This window comes from Carassius gibelio, chromosome B15, assembly GCF_023724105.1.
Source record: "Carassius gibelio isolate Cgi1373 ecotype wild population from Czech Republic chromosome B15, carGib1.2-hapl.c, whole genome shotgun sequence".
In the NCBI taxonomy this organism is placed as follows: domain Eukaryota; kingdom Metazoa; phylum Chordata; class Actinopteri; order Cypriniformes; family Cyprinidae; genus Carassius; species Carassius gibelio.
The window spans coordinates 13,023,960-13,039,350 of record NC_068410.1 but is presented as its reverse complement, the minus strand read 5'-3'; the positions used below and the strand labels follow the sequence as shown (position 1 = coordinate 13,039,350).

The window sequence follows — 15,391 nt, the reverse complement described above, 5'->3', positions numbered from 1 at the left end:
CTCACTGTTGTAGAGCCAGAGGCGCATGTCCTCTTCTTTGATGCGTAACCTCTGGGACAGGTACTCATGAATGTCTTTAATGGTACCGATCCTGCTGAAACAGCCTGTGTATGCCAGCACTCGCTTCAGTGGGGCGTTCGGAGAAGGAACGTTTCCTGAGTTGGGAATGAAGCAGCCTTTAGCATTCTCTTTGTCACATACAATAAAATATTTAATACGGTTTCAAATACAACCCCTTAGAGATTTTCCACCCTACTGTGCTGTTATATATTAAAAAACTAACTTTTCATAATTGAAAATGTAAACTTAATTTAACCTACTATGCTAAATTTGTCAAGTAACACTTTTATGGTTTCATTTTAATGCAATAATGAAAAATGTAAGGTTTCAGCCGATCCATAGATTCTAATAAGCATGCTATTAAATCAACCAGTCACAAGGAGCACACAGATCAATACAGAAAACACACACACATACACAGCCCCAATACCTGATTGACAGACTGATGATTAGTTGTAAGGTAGCAGCAAGAAAGGGCAAAGGTCATTTTCAAAAGGAACATTCATCAATTCATTAGTCTGGGTGATTTAAATAAAAATCATGTAATTTTTTTATTATCATTGCGGTCTTGTAAAAAACAAATCAAATAAAAATAAATATAAGATTTGCACAGCAATTATTGATTTCATAGGAGACCAAAAAGAAAAAAAAGGTTGGTATGATTGCAAAGCAAACAATTATAGGAAATCAGAGAGCGCTCATCTTTACCCACAAGGGCTTGGCGATATGTCAAAAATATCTTACCGATAATCGCCTTTAAAAATTTCGTGATATCCGATATTATCGTCTACCTAAGCCCCAACTCCACCACACCCCGACCCCGTTGAGACAATATTGCTGACATGCACCTTAGACACACACCATGTTCAGTTTGGTCTTAATTATATGCCACAAAGTTTGGTTTGATTTTTCTTAGTTTGTGCTTAAACTAACAGAAAATTATTTTGATGTTGCTTATAATTTCCACTCTGCTCTTATCAAATTTGTGTTTGAAATGAATTTCGTTTTGTGAGGAGAACTGTTGAGAAAAAATTATAGAACCCAATTGGACATTCTGGCGGTGATCGTAAGAATGATAAATGCATGTTGATGTCATATAATAATGTCTTGAATAAAATATGGCTATTTTCTGGGTTTCTCTTTCCTTTTGGCATCATTGCCTCTGTAAACACATTTCATGATGGTAAGTTTAATTTCCTTAATTGTAACAATTGCAGTGTTGTTTTTAAACTTGTAGTCAAGCTATAATGTATTTGATATTTATCATGTAGGCCTCTGACTAAAATCATGCAGGGATTAAAAACTAATTTGGAGTAAAAATGTTAAGTTTTTTTTCTTTCTTCTGGTAGCCTACTAGTTCGGAGTTCTTTCTTGGCCTGTTTTTAATCAAATTAAAATAACTGCTTTATTTATTTAGAAGCAGGGTAATTTAAATTAAATTTTTGTATTGTAATTTTAATACTTTTTATTTTATTAATCAAAATACAACACCCACAATATATTATTCTGTGTTGGCCTGACAAATCTTCGAACGCAGGTGAGCGGACACTACTAATGTATTTATCCGTTTGCAACAAAACGTTATAATTTCTAAAGTAAACAGTCCCTCAGAGAGTAGCTCGGAAGAGAGGGCGGTGTCAGCAGAGCTCATTAACATTTAAAGGAAAATGCTACAAAACTGCTTGCTCTGACAACAGCTGTTTTTGACAGGGTAAAAACTGTTTTTTTACACTACCACTGAGAAATTTTATCCAAACTGTGTGTCAGACTTTTTATTAAGACCCTAAAGATTCATATCAACTTTTGGAAAATGGGCATCAGATGCCCCTTTAAGATTATTTAATTATTAATTATTTGTGTGTTTATCCATTCGAATGTGTAAGAATGCGAGAAAGAGAGCTCAGTCCAGTGTTCATGTATATAAGATGCGCTTTGTGTGTGTGTGTGTGTGTGTGTGTGCACAGCACAGAAAACAATGCGCGAGTGCAGAAGTAAGTTCTATTTTGTCTTCTTGCAGTTGAATCTTTCGAGATAACAATAAATGTGCATACAGAAATCGAAAAAGCAAGTGTCAAGTAATTTGATTCCTGACCTTACAAATCTGATCGGATTTCTGAAATTGGAATGGCTTTTCGATTCCCAACACTCCTACTAAATTATTTCATTGTTGCAAGCAAAGTAATCTGTATGGTGACTATGGGCTATGTAAAATATTTTTTGTAACATACTAGGATTATCATTTTTATATATTTTTTTCTCTCTATAATGTCGATAATCATCTGTTACCTGACTGTTGACATCGACATCACGATACTTTTGAGACATCGTCGATATACGATATTATAATTTCATGGTCATATCGCCCAGCCCTATTACCCACACCAAACAGTCTTCTGAGCTTGGCAAAGCCATTACAACTTTATAAATTATATTATAGCCTAACCACTTTTAGGGTTCAACAATAAGGAAGACCACTATTAGGCCATGCACTTATGTGCATTTTTATGTTTTACAAACATAAATTCTGTGTGTGTGCACTTGGATGGGTTAAATGCAGAGCACCAATTCCGAGTATGGGTTACCATACTTGGCAAATGTCACGACTTTCACTTTTTCACTTTCACTAAATATTTGGATATATTTTTGTATCTATTCAACATTATTTTATATTTAGCTGACATTACAGTTTTTTGAACTCAGATGATGACTCTAGGTGTTGGCATCAGGATTTGGCTCTTTAGTTATCCAGACAGATCATTTTGATGAGACCGAGTTGGGTGTTTTTAGAAGATTAGAGGAGGCGGTCAAGGCAGTGGAGGTAGCCTCTCTCTTGCTGCAGGCTTACGTTACCTCGGTTCATATGTGGAGGGAACATTCGCAGGCTGCTCATACCCATATTGACCCAGATGTTAGACTGAGGGCTGCGTGTGGCCGGTTGCTGGCGCAGGAACAGGAGGTATCGGGGAAAGAGCTCTAGTTCTGGTTGAGCTGTGACTGTAGACATGATGACCTGAAGGAAGAGGAGACATCATAAGCACAATGGAGAGATGCAATGGGCTTGAATACAGTGGATTGCCTGCTTGCTTAAAGGTATAGTTCACCCCAAATTGAACATTTTATGTTTATCAGCATTACCCTCAGGGCATCCAAGATGTAGGTGACTTTGTTTCTTCAGTAGAACACAAAAGAAGATTTTTAACACAGACCGTTGTAGTCTGTCAGTCTTATAATGGATGTGAATGGGAATCACGGCTAAATATATATATATATATATATATATAAGGAACAAGACGACGACTCCTCACGCGCCTGCTTGAGAACACGCTCAGGAGGACGTGTTTAGGAGAGTTCGAACACTTCGGACATTGCTTGAATCAGAGATAAAAAAATATATAAATAAATACTGTTGAGTTTCTTGCACAGACTGATTATTTTGTGTCTTTAAACATCAATGTATCGTCACGAGCCGCAGGGTTTAATTTGGTTTTGTTTGTGCATGTTTCTTATATTTTATTATTACATTTAATTATGTTTCAATAGTATATATAAAAAACTAAACATGCTGCCAAAATTATTAAATAAATGACATGCAACATATTTAAATGAATTTATTTTAAATTAAGTTTTAGTCTGAATATTACAACAAAAAAAAAAAAACTTTTTTAAAGTAAAAAAAAAAAAGTTTTAAAACCGCTAATATGCATATGCAAATAACTGTAATGAGTCCTAATGTTTTACAATGAAGGTTACCCAATAAGAGATGTGATTCATACATTTTATGGGGGAAGAATCAATATTTTTTCTCATTTTCTCCTTCACATGAATATATTTTAAATCACCTACAGAATGTAACACTATTTACTGTTCATATGACATACCATCATTAACCATTTAAAGGGTTAGTTCGCCCAAAAATGAAAATTATGTTATTAATAACTCACCCTTATGCTGTTCCAAACATGTAAGGCCTCCTTTTATCTTCGGAACACAGTTTAAGATATTTTAGATTTAGTCCGAGAGCTCTCAGTCCCTCCATTGAAGCTGTGTGTACGGTCTACTGTCCATGTCCAGAAAGGTAAGAAAAACATCATCAAAGTAGTCCATGTGACATCAGAGGGTCCGTTGGAATTTTTTGAAGCATCGAAAATATATTTTGGTCCAAAAATAGCAAAAACGACCACTTTATTCAGCATTGTCTTCTCTTCCGTGTCTGTGTGAGAGAGAGTTCAAATCAAAGCAGCTGGATTTCCGGTTCGCGAACGAATCATTCAGTTCACCAAACACTGAGCCAAGCCAGATAACGAACAACAGACTGACTCGTTCACGCTGTGATTCAGCGTGAAGCAGACCGACACACAGAGCGTCTGAACTGAACTGATTCTTTTGGTGACTGATTCTGAACTGATTCTGTGCTAGTGTTATGAGCGCGGGTAAACCGAAGGCTTGAATCAAGGGCAATCATCGCCAATGACGCCATTACGTTGAGCGCAAAAGAACTGGTGAACCATTTTCTTCAACCGGTTTATTGAATCGAACTGTCCGAAAGAACTACTGGTGATCCGAACACCGATGCAACCGGTTCTTCACTCGTGAACGAGTCAGTCTATTGTTCGTTATCTGGCTCAGCTTCGGTTCTCTCTTCACAGCAGTTCAGTCAGTGTACTGTTTGAGTAAATGAATTACTCCGGGATATTGGTTTATTTGAACTCAGAAGGAGTGTCAGCCACATTAAAAAAGTTAACAGCTTAAGTCATTTGTGGATTAATGCGTATTAGAGATGCAAACCGTTTAAAACGATTCAGTTCGATTTGGTGAACTGAATGATTCGTTCGCGAACCGGAAATCCAGCTGCTTTGATTTGAACTCTCTCTCACACAAACACGGAAGAGAAGACATTGCTGAATAAAGTCGTCGTTTTTGCTATTTTTGGACCAAAATATATTTTCGATGCTTCAAAAAATTCCAATGGACCCTCTGATGTCACATGGACTACTTTGATGATGTTTTTCTTACCTTTCTGGACATGGACAGTAGACCGTACACACAGCTTCAATGGAGGGACTGAGAGCTCTCGGACTAAATCAAAAATATCTTAAACTGTGTTCCGAAGATAAAAGGAGGCCTTACATGTTTGGAACAGCATAAGGGTGAGTTATTAATGACATAATTTCATTTTTGGGCGAACTAACCCTTTAAGGCTATATAATAATGAATCATGTTCTTACAAAATGAAGAAAATGAGTCTGATAATGAAAGGCAACTGTCCATGTCAAACAGATTAGAGGGATAAGTCAGAATATAAAAAAAATTCTATATTCAGGAATCAGGTTTAGTAATATCTGACAGTGTTCATGTGACACTTCATGTCACATCATCAGGAATATTGTGTTCCATCCAAAAAAAAGGCAAAGCAAAATGACATTCACTGAAGCAGAAGCACAAATCAAATACCCAGGGTGGCACCTCTGATGGGAGATTGCATACATACCGGTCGGGGAAGGCTGAGGTTGGCCCCATACCAGTGGTAAAGTGCCCTCCATACCGGCTCTGGCATCGTCTCAAAGTCCCGACAAGCCACCAGCTGTTGGGATTTCTTCAGCCGGCCTCCCTCCATAGTCAGTGTGGGCGCCTGGACAAAACAGAGTCACACACTTCATATTGACAGCAATTTGCAATGGCAACTTGTAGCGACTAGTCGACCTCCAGTGAATAAATCACAGGTGATGTAAGAGTCCTTCACCATGCTCTTCTCCGATGACCCTGAGAGTGGGAGGATGGATAAAAAGGCGGATAAGAGCGAATTGACTTAAATACTGCTTTGCATGGTGTTGAGTACAGAAAGCCTGATAATACGGGATGCTACATTAATACAAGACTGCAAATGTGTTTGTGACAAGGCATTACAGAAGCAAGCAGTTTTATTTAAAAATGCTTTTAGCTTCACATAAAAGCATTCATTTTCTAGAACACAAATGTTACAGACCATTTATCACAGGATTAATTTGTTCTAGGTGATTTCAATTTCAAAAAAGGCACTTTAGTGTCGTTTTGAACTCTAAAGCTATAATTAGATAGAATAGAAGAAAAACAGCTTGAAGGTGTTATTTTCCCTGCAGGTCTATTGAATGCACTTTAGCAGTCATTTTGATGGACAAGGGGATTATCAGTGGCTTCCTGGTTTTGGTGGGTGTTCTGGGCACATGTACACTCACCTTCATGGGCTCGGTGGTAACCAGAGGCTGGTTGTCTATGGCACCAGGTCTCTGCACAGCCATGCTGTTGGGCAAATGGCCATTGGCGCTGGAGAAACACTGGTTATTGTTGTCAGAGATGTTGTGCTGCCGAGCAAAGCAGACGTCTGTGGCAGAGGAAGTGGCGTGTGGGGTCAGGCCTGGGGAAGTGAAAACATTGTGTAATATAGGCTAAACACTGTATCTAAAACTTTATGGCACTGGACTGGAGCACTTCCCATTAGGGCTACTATTCTTTGTTTCGAACACCACAGCTGAAAGTGTTGGAATATGGTATTTGAAAGCAGACTCCAATGCTAAGGCTGAGTTAATTTGATCAAATGAATCTAAATATCTGTTTTCTATTGTAATGTATTTTAAAGAGTAATTTATTCCTATGATGGCAAAGCTGAATTTTCAGCAGCCAAGTACTCCAGTACTCTAACATTATAAATCTGTTAACTGTCATAATTTAACTTGACCTTGCTAAATAGAAGTATTCATTTCTTTAAAAAAATAACAGAAAAAGTCTTACTGATGGTAAACATTTGAATGGTAGCTTATGTGGTAGGCTCAGACATTGAGTCTCAAATTGTACTCTTAAAGGGATAGTTCAGCCTAAAATCTAAATTCTGTCATTAATTATACACCCTTATGTCGTTTCAAACCAATACAATCTTTTTTTAATCTTCGAAACACAAATTAATATTTTTGATGAAATCCGAGAGCTTTGTGATCTTGCACAGACAGCAACGCAACAGTACTGTACCTCATTCAAGACCAAGAAAGGTAGAAAGACATCATTAAAAAAAGTCCTTGTGAAATCAGTGGTTAAACCTACATGAATACTTTTTGTGCAAAAAAATAAAAATAAAATAAAAATTTACGTCTGAATGTTAACAAATCTTAATTTGTGTTCCAAAGATGAACGAAGGTCTTACGGGTTTAGAATGACTTGAGGGTAATTAAGCAATTTTCATTCATTTTTGCGTGAACTAGCCCTTTCACTCTAGCAACTGAGTTTGTACTTACTATTACCAGTGCTCTCTGAAGCCTCCGATGAGCTGGAGATGTTATCAGGGAATTTTTCTTCTGGAGAACTGGGGGAACGGACCACTATTCCAATTCTGTACAAGATGGGGTCTATAGGTGCTGTTGACTGAGAACTTCTCATCCCACTGCCTTGCATTGACGGCTGCTCCATGACAATCGACTTATTATCCTGTTTAACACAACAGATTGTATATCAAAAATGAAAAATCCACCATATGGTCAGTATCATCAATAAAAGACTTAAAGATCACGCTACTTTTTGTCCAGCTGATGCCTGACAGAAACAAGATCCAGCTTGATTTTTAAATCAGTTTAGTCTTTTCTGTTGTCCACTTATAATTACAAAGTTTGAAAATGGTTCATAGTTAAGTTAGTTGCACAGTATGTTTATAATAATCTTATTTCAAAACAAATGAAAAGGAAAACGTTTATTCATACGACTCCTTTTCATTGTTATGTAGAGGCTGAACAGGCATTTTGCTGACTCACATATCTGACATAGTCTTTCCATTGCTGCCACCACTGCATGGAGATCAGGAACCAGTTCTGACCGGGTTGTAGCCCATGTCTGCTCTCCCTCTCCAGCCAACCCCTGTGCCGTCAAACAAAACAGTCAATCAGTCAGTCAGTCAAACTATCATATTTATACACAGGCACCAAAATAACCCAACCAAACTCTCCTTCCATCACAACACATCAGTGCTAAACTTGCAATACAACAGACACACTGATGTGATACAGTATTTATAGCATCTTTTTGTGCACCATCAGTCCTGCTGAAAAATCTAATTGAAAATAAAACTGTGTTCTCAATCTCTGTCTGGTTTAAAACACTGTTAGAGGCAGAGGAGGTATGATGGATGCTTATATACAGACAAAGCCTAATCATGAGGCTTATGGGAAAGTGAAATACAATACGGCCCTCATAAGGCTTGTTTTAAAACACTGAGAAAGTGCTCTGTAGGGACGCTTTTCAAATGAAGCAGAGTTACAGACAATGATAGGCTGAGTAATGCTGTGTCCTACTCTCACCTAATGATCTGGCCTTCCTCTTCAGGGGTAGCAGGACGCAAGCCCAGGACGATATGACACACCTGATGACAAACAGATTAACAAGCAATTTCAGGCCAGACCCAAGATGTGTATACATTATTGGATTTACTAGTGTTTACAGATTATAGAAGCATTTAGACACTTTTTTTTTTTTTTTCTCAAAAAATGCTACAAACAGCAGGATCATACCTGAAACAGCAAGTTGAGGAACTCATTGGCGAGTGCACTTTTCACACTCCATATTTGATAGTCCTCCAGGGTTAAGTGCCCTAGCTGTGAATAAAACACAAGATAAAGGTTAGTTTCATCTTAATCGGATAAAAAACACTTATCTTGCATCTTTTTTTGACCCTCTAACTCTAGCACTCTCTATTATAATTCCATTCTTTAAAAAAAAGAATTAATAATAAATAAATAAATAGTAATAACTTGTCCCTTTTAGACTTCCACTCTATTCTTTTATTGCTTGTTTTCTTAAAAAAAAAAATCCAACTTTCCTAATCTTTTTGTATTTTATTTATTATACAATTAACAAAAGCAAAAAAGGCCTCTAACACTAGCTTGCTCTATACTTTTTGTTTTCTTTTTATCATATATATATATATATATATATATATATATATATATATATATATATATATATATATATATATATATATATATATATATATATATATATATATATATATATTTTTTTTTATTTTTATTTTTTTTTATTTTTTTTTTTAACCTTACTGGATTAAGCAAACTGAAACTTGTTATAGCACTTGTGTATTATTGCTCTTTTGTTGATTTTGATTGCTTCCGTTGTCCTTATTTGTAAGTCAATTTGGATAAAAGCATTTGCTAAATGAAAAAAGGTAAATTTAATTTACATGCAATTTTTTTAATTTGCTAATATTTACATTATATTTATATTAAATATATAAAGCATTATATTTTACATCATATTTATATTAAAATTTTAGATTTTAATTAAAAGGTGGTGTGTATATTAGTTTTGGCTGTGGTTTTGAAGTGTGAAATTGAATCAGAAATGGTAATAACTAATGCATTTGTTATATCATGATATGCTATATGCAATATGAAAATGAAAGAACAATTACTTTTGTTGTGTCATGCATTTTCAATATGTCCTCTACAATGTCTGACACGCTGGAATCAAACTCCTGAAACATACAGAAGCATAAATCATGAAAGATCATCATGAAATCTATAACTGACATGAAATAACTCCATTAGATGTAAGAAACACGCTGACAACTCAGGATGCACAAATCAATAATGAATTGATTGAAAGTTTCATTTAAATGTTTAATCTCACATTAGTGCATATATGCAACAACATGACTGCATCTCATTTGCATTAATCTCCTAATAAGCATATACACATAAACAAAATAATGACTATTAATGCTATGGAAGTAATTTGTTTAGTAATAAAAAGGTTAACCAGATTAGTTCAACTGTACCATGTTGTTAATGCTATTTCTGTGGATGAAAAAGGTAAGTTCGATGAGACAATCAGCTGTTCTGCACTTACAGGGAGAGTGTCTGTACGGTTATCCTTCCACACCTCCAGCAGCGCCACCACCATCTCATGGATCTCATCCCTGGACAGAACTCCATCCCGATCTACATCGAACACTTTAAAACAAACTGCAATACAAGGTGGAGAAAATAAGATGGGAAACTATTATCATTTGCGCAAAAATAATGCAATATTTATTTAACTGTGTGTATATGGCCTCAAAAATTAAAAAAAATCCTGCATCTGCTATGGAATAAGAGGAGCAAGAGAGGATGATCGAAAGTAAAATGCTTACACTTTTGCCTCTCCGCTACAGGACCCCGACAGCACGCTGAGAGCCCGCAAGATATCTCCTTAAAGTCAATATGATTGTCCCGATTCTCATCAAAGGCATGAAACAAGCCTAAACAATGGGAGAAAATGTCAGTGTTCAGATCAGCCAGAGAGTGTAATTGGATTCTTCACAAATGATCCAATACATTTTAAAAGCAAAGACCCAGTACTATTAAAATAAGATAAACCGTGACTTTTCTGGGAACCGCAAGTTTGTGTGTTTCAGTGCATTTGTGAATCTTTAAAAATTGCTGTAATGAATTATGCCTTACCTTCACTAAGCGATGCGTGAATAGGGGGCGAGACAAGAGGGACAAAGGTTTCCAAATCAAAGCGGCCTGTCCTTGACTGGGCTTTCAGCAGCCAGTAGCGTTTTTCCAAGTCGATAATGTCTGATTCTTCTACTGCAAGAAAGGAAACACACACACACAAAAATCAGATTTGTTTAATCAGATTCTGTTTAATAATTATATATATATATATATATATATATATATATATTTTTTTTTTTTAATCAAATAAAGTATTAATAACTTGTGAATGTCAAATATTAGAGAAAGCTGAATTTTGGCAACTTACTGAACTAAAATAAGATTCGAGGTAAAACTAAAACTAAATAAAATGACTAAAGCACATAAAAACTCAAATTAAAATTAAAATATACTGCTGACACTGACAATTTCCTAATACAATGCTATTACATGGTATAAGAAAAAAAAAAAACTTAAATATATTATCATACAAGTCATATAGACTCCACTAATCTGTCCTTTTTTTGTTTTGTTTTTTATAAAAAGAACCATCTTAATATTGACTACTTTACCAGAATCTAACTGACTAAATGTTTATTGTTTGGAAGAAACATTCTTAAAATAGACACAGGAATCATTTTCATAATAAATTAGAAACCACAGCTGTAGCAGACTGTAAGTGGGCTCCGGTGAGTGACATGGGCTCGTATTAGATGATAAACATTTATGATTGATTACATGACAGCTACTAGGTGAAAGCATGACTCACTGTAAACACCACAAATAGTCCTTTTAGTTTGCTGGGGTTAAAAGGGCCTAGGTCAACTCTTCTTGCTTGGCCATAATCTGTAGCTTAGGCTAATAGGATTGGTCTATCCCCTCCTACACTGACTGTCACACATAAGGTAAGTGTCAAAACACAGGAATGCAAATCTGATCTTTTGTTTAACCTGATGTTCATTTCAGCCTCCTTACCGTCTATCATTCAAAACACAAATACATCTCAGAGAATGCACTCCATAAAAAAATAAATAAGGGAGCAGATCCATACAAAAAGAGAGAGAGAGAGAGAGAGAGAGAGAGAGAGAGAGAGAGAGAGAGAATGTCCTGGGATTTCTTGGGACAGGAATAAAAGGCATTTTAATGAACAGCTTCTGGATTGCACTGAAACTCCCCTGTTATCTCAGACTCCAGCAGCACAGTTAAACCTCTGTGGTTTGATGGACAACTGGGAGTATGATTGGATTGGGTCAATAGTCATTATTTCCCATAGTGCTCTGGGAGAGCAGGGTTACTGTCTGAGGGCTGAAAACTGAAAGAGCAGAAACACAAGGGATCTATAGGGGTACGAGCCCACTCACTACAAATCACCATCAATGATTCAGTGTCAAGTGGTTTCTAAAGAAACTCTAATCCTAATATAAACCATAAAACCCATATGAGATGCATTTAGCATAACACCAAACAACATTTAACAACAGATCTCCCTCTGGAATGAAGAGACATTACAGTACACCACGTAATTAATGCAGTGACGAAGAATGATCATTATTCAGAGCAACATTATTATTATTACTAAGAACAATAATTAGTTTAGAATAGCTGTTGGGAACTGAATAACTGCTTGAGTGTTATTCACTGATGTGCATTGGACAGCAAATGATAATCTGTAACACTTATTACGTGCCGTATGTAAAAGAAAAGAGCCATCGTTTATTCTGAATGTTTACAGCCTTGAACGTTGAGGTACATCTTAATATGAGGTACTATGTGCAGTTAATTTCAAGCTAGCCATAGCCTGTGATATCCTCTGGTCGTGCAATGCATTATGGCATTGTTTCTCTGGTGGTTACTAGTGGCAAGCGTGACACTGTGGGGACTCTGAAGCTGTCAAAACTATATCATTGCATTGTCATTTTGTGCAAAATATATGCAACTGGTCAGAGGTGAGAGTGACATCATTATAATTGAATTTTATTTTTTGTTAAATGAGTGCAACCCAGAAATAGAGCAGGACTGTACATACCCTAAAAACTATCCTCCAGCAAATGCCATTTTAACAGTGTTTATACAATAATATATATATATATATATATATATATATATATATATATATATATATATATATATATATATATATATATATATATTACACTTTCTATTGATTACAAAAAAATAAATATATTATTCATAGTTTCCACAAAAATAGTAACCAGCACAACTGTTTTAAACATTAATAATAAAAAAAGATATATTACTTGTGCACCAAATCAGCATATAATTTCTGATCATCAGAATGATTTCTGAAGGATCATTGCCCATGTGATATTGAAGACTGGAGTAATGGCTGCTGAAAATTCAGCTGTCATCACAGATATAAATTACATTTCAAAATATATAATAAAACAGAAAAAATATATTTTAAATTTTTATAATATTTAACATTAATATGGTGATATTACTGTATTTTTTTATTAAATTAATACACTCTAGGTGAGAACAAAAAATAAGTAAATTAAACCATGAAGGTGTGTGGTTAGCATAAAGCTTTTATATTTATATATAGCTACCATACAGCTACATGAACACATTATTTTTAAACTACACACCTCTAAATGCTAGCACTCACCTAAAGGAGCGACTCGTTCAGAGTTGCAACAGAAGAACCATACCATATTCCACAGCACATGTCACGGCTCTGGATGTTAGATATGGCATGTACCATAGCAAACGTTATGTTGGCAAAATACAGTTACTCTCCATTTCCATATGCAATCCAACTCCCTTTCCTTCTCACAGATTACTGTCACCCAGCCTTCACTTTCTTCTTTCTGATAGGCCTCTTGCCTGTTCGCACTTGGCCTGGTGTGAGGCATATTCTGGAAGGCGCATGAACCCATAAACCCACACTCGCTCACACAGATCACACAGATCATGACTACTTCACACCAACGGCACACACACAGCCCTCTCACTGAGCTAAGAGGATAATCTGAAGCGGGCCGCAGATTACCATGGGTTGCCCAGGTAGCTTCTCTGATTGGCTAGAGATGGAGAGCCAAAGCTGTCCTTGATTGACAAAGCAAACTTCTAATTTTAATTTTACTGAGCCATTTGCATAATCACATGCTTTAGTGTTTTTTTTTACTTTCTATCTTGTGTCTGAGGATAAATGTATCTTGTCCCAGTGACACAGTGAAAAAAATAAAGCCAAACCTTGTGCATTCATTCTGTAATGGAGAAATACGCAATAGACAGAATCGATCAGGATCTTACTAATATACAGAAAGGCAAATAAATTGACTTTCCAATAATGACTATATACAGACAACTGATTAATGACAAAGGCAAACAACTGCTGTGTATGCTCTCTGAAGCAACCTATAGGCAACTGCTTTAAATCACAAGCAGAACAGGCTTGTCGATATTGGTTTGCTCCTGCCCTGCACTAATGTTTGTGTTTCAAAGCCTACTGAACAGCTTACTAGCATAGCATTATCAATTCTAACATCTGAATCAAATTAACTTTTCTCATTCCCAGTAAAAATATTCAAACCCCCTTAAAAAAAAAAAAAAAAAAAAAAAAAAAGAGATACATTTACAGTGCAATCTAACACACATTTATCCAGATTTTTGCACAGTCAAACAAAGCTACCTTTGTTTAAATTTAATGCAAAAATAATAATAGAGGAAGAGTCTTAAAAATGGCTAACAAAGGATAAAGAGAACGATAACCAGAACAACAGGTAGATAGACAGATTAGACATAATATCTTAACCATTAATTTCATTTAAATAAACCTACGTAAAGTCATTAAGAGTGAAGAGACATTCAGCCAAGTATGGTGACCCATACTCAGAATTTGTGCTCTGCATTTAACCCATCCGAAATGCACACACACAGAGCAGTGAACACACACACACTGAGCACACACCCGGAGCAGTGGGCAGCCATTTATGCTGCGGCGCCCGGGGAGCAGTTGGGGGTTCGATGCCTTGCTCAAGGGCACCTAAGTCGTGGTATTGCAGGTGGAGAGAGAACTGTTCATGCACTCCCCCCACCTACAATTCCGTCCGGCCCGAGACTAGAACCCACAACCCTTCGATTGGGAGTCCAACCCTCGAACCATTAGGCCACGACTTCCCGAGTAAAATCCCAAGTTAAAAAAAAAAAAAAAAAAAAAACCTGTGCCATGATTTAAAATACCTTTATTTTCATACTAAGTATCCTCAGAATCCATTTACATATTTATTTACATATCACTTCAAACTTACAGATAGAAAATTATAATTAAACTTTAGAGTATTTCTTTGATACACAATGCACACTACTTAATACTAATCCTAAAATATGTTTTAATATCTCTATTAATAAGGACTGTATTATCTCTGTATAATATCAGTCTTTAAATGTAATATATTTAAAGTGTACCTGAAGCATACTTGCGATGGTTCCACTTTAGCACAATTAAATAGACTTCAGTATAGCCTTAGTTTACTTCAGCACTACTTCCACACAATTAAAGTGCATTAAGCAGAAAACGACTTATTCCTAAAAAGCAGACTTAAAGTATACTTGTTTAGTAAACTGAAAGTACAATTGCAGGATATAGTAAAATGTATTTCTGACCCGTGCTTGCGGAATGAGTTGGAATAAAAAAGAAAGCACTTCCAAAAATGTGTCCAGAAAATGTTCAACGTCCTCCATTAAAATACCTTCAAAATGATATTTGACTTGTTGGAATCGGACAACAAATGATTGAGCTACAGCTGTTTGAAGGTGGTAGAGTCAGCAGATCTGATCTAGTGAAAAATGTTTGTTTGAATTTCGCCAAGACAAATTTCGTAATAAGGAAATTACCCTCTTGGAAAGGTGCGTCT

At 35.9% G+C, this 15,391-nt stretch overlaps 1 protein-coding gene across 3 annotated transcripts in view; it reads right to left on the bottom strand.

The window, feature by feature from the left end:
* The window catches only part of usp32 (ubiquitin specific peptidase 32), a 48,381-nt gene that overhangs the window by 11,102 nt on the left and 21,888 nt on the right, over positions 1-15,391 (bottom strand). The window contains exons 6-17 of one of the 3 annotated variants that reach the window (XM_052575947.1): positions 10,533-10,664; positions 10,223-10,330; positions 9,940-10,055; positions 9,503-9,565; positions 8,586-8,669; positions 8,376-8,437; positions 7,833-7,935; positions 7,323-7,512; positions 6,273-6,451; positions 5,549-5,689; positions 2,953-3,070; positions 1-155 (exon numbers count right to left, since the gene is read on the bottom strand). In XM_052575947.1, the coding sequence (XP_052431907.1) occupies positions 1-155; positions 2,953-3,070; positions 5,549-5,689; positions 6,273-6,451; positions 7,323-7,512; positions 7,833-7,935; positions 8,376-8,437; positions 8,586-8,669; positions 9,503-9,565; positions 9,940-10,055; positions 10,223-10,330; positions 10,533-10,664 (1,451 nt within the window). Of the gene's footprint in view, positions 156-2,910; positions 3,071-5,548; positions 5,690-6,272; positions 6,452-7,322; positions 7,513-7,832; positions 7,936-8,375; positions 8,438-8,585; positions 8,670-9,502; positions 9,566-9,939; positions 10,056-10,222; positions 10,331-10,532; positions 10,665-15,391 lie in introns of all 3 variants that reach the window. The other 2 variants (XM_052575945.1, XM_052575946.1) reach the window with 2 other exon arrangements.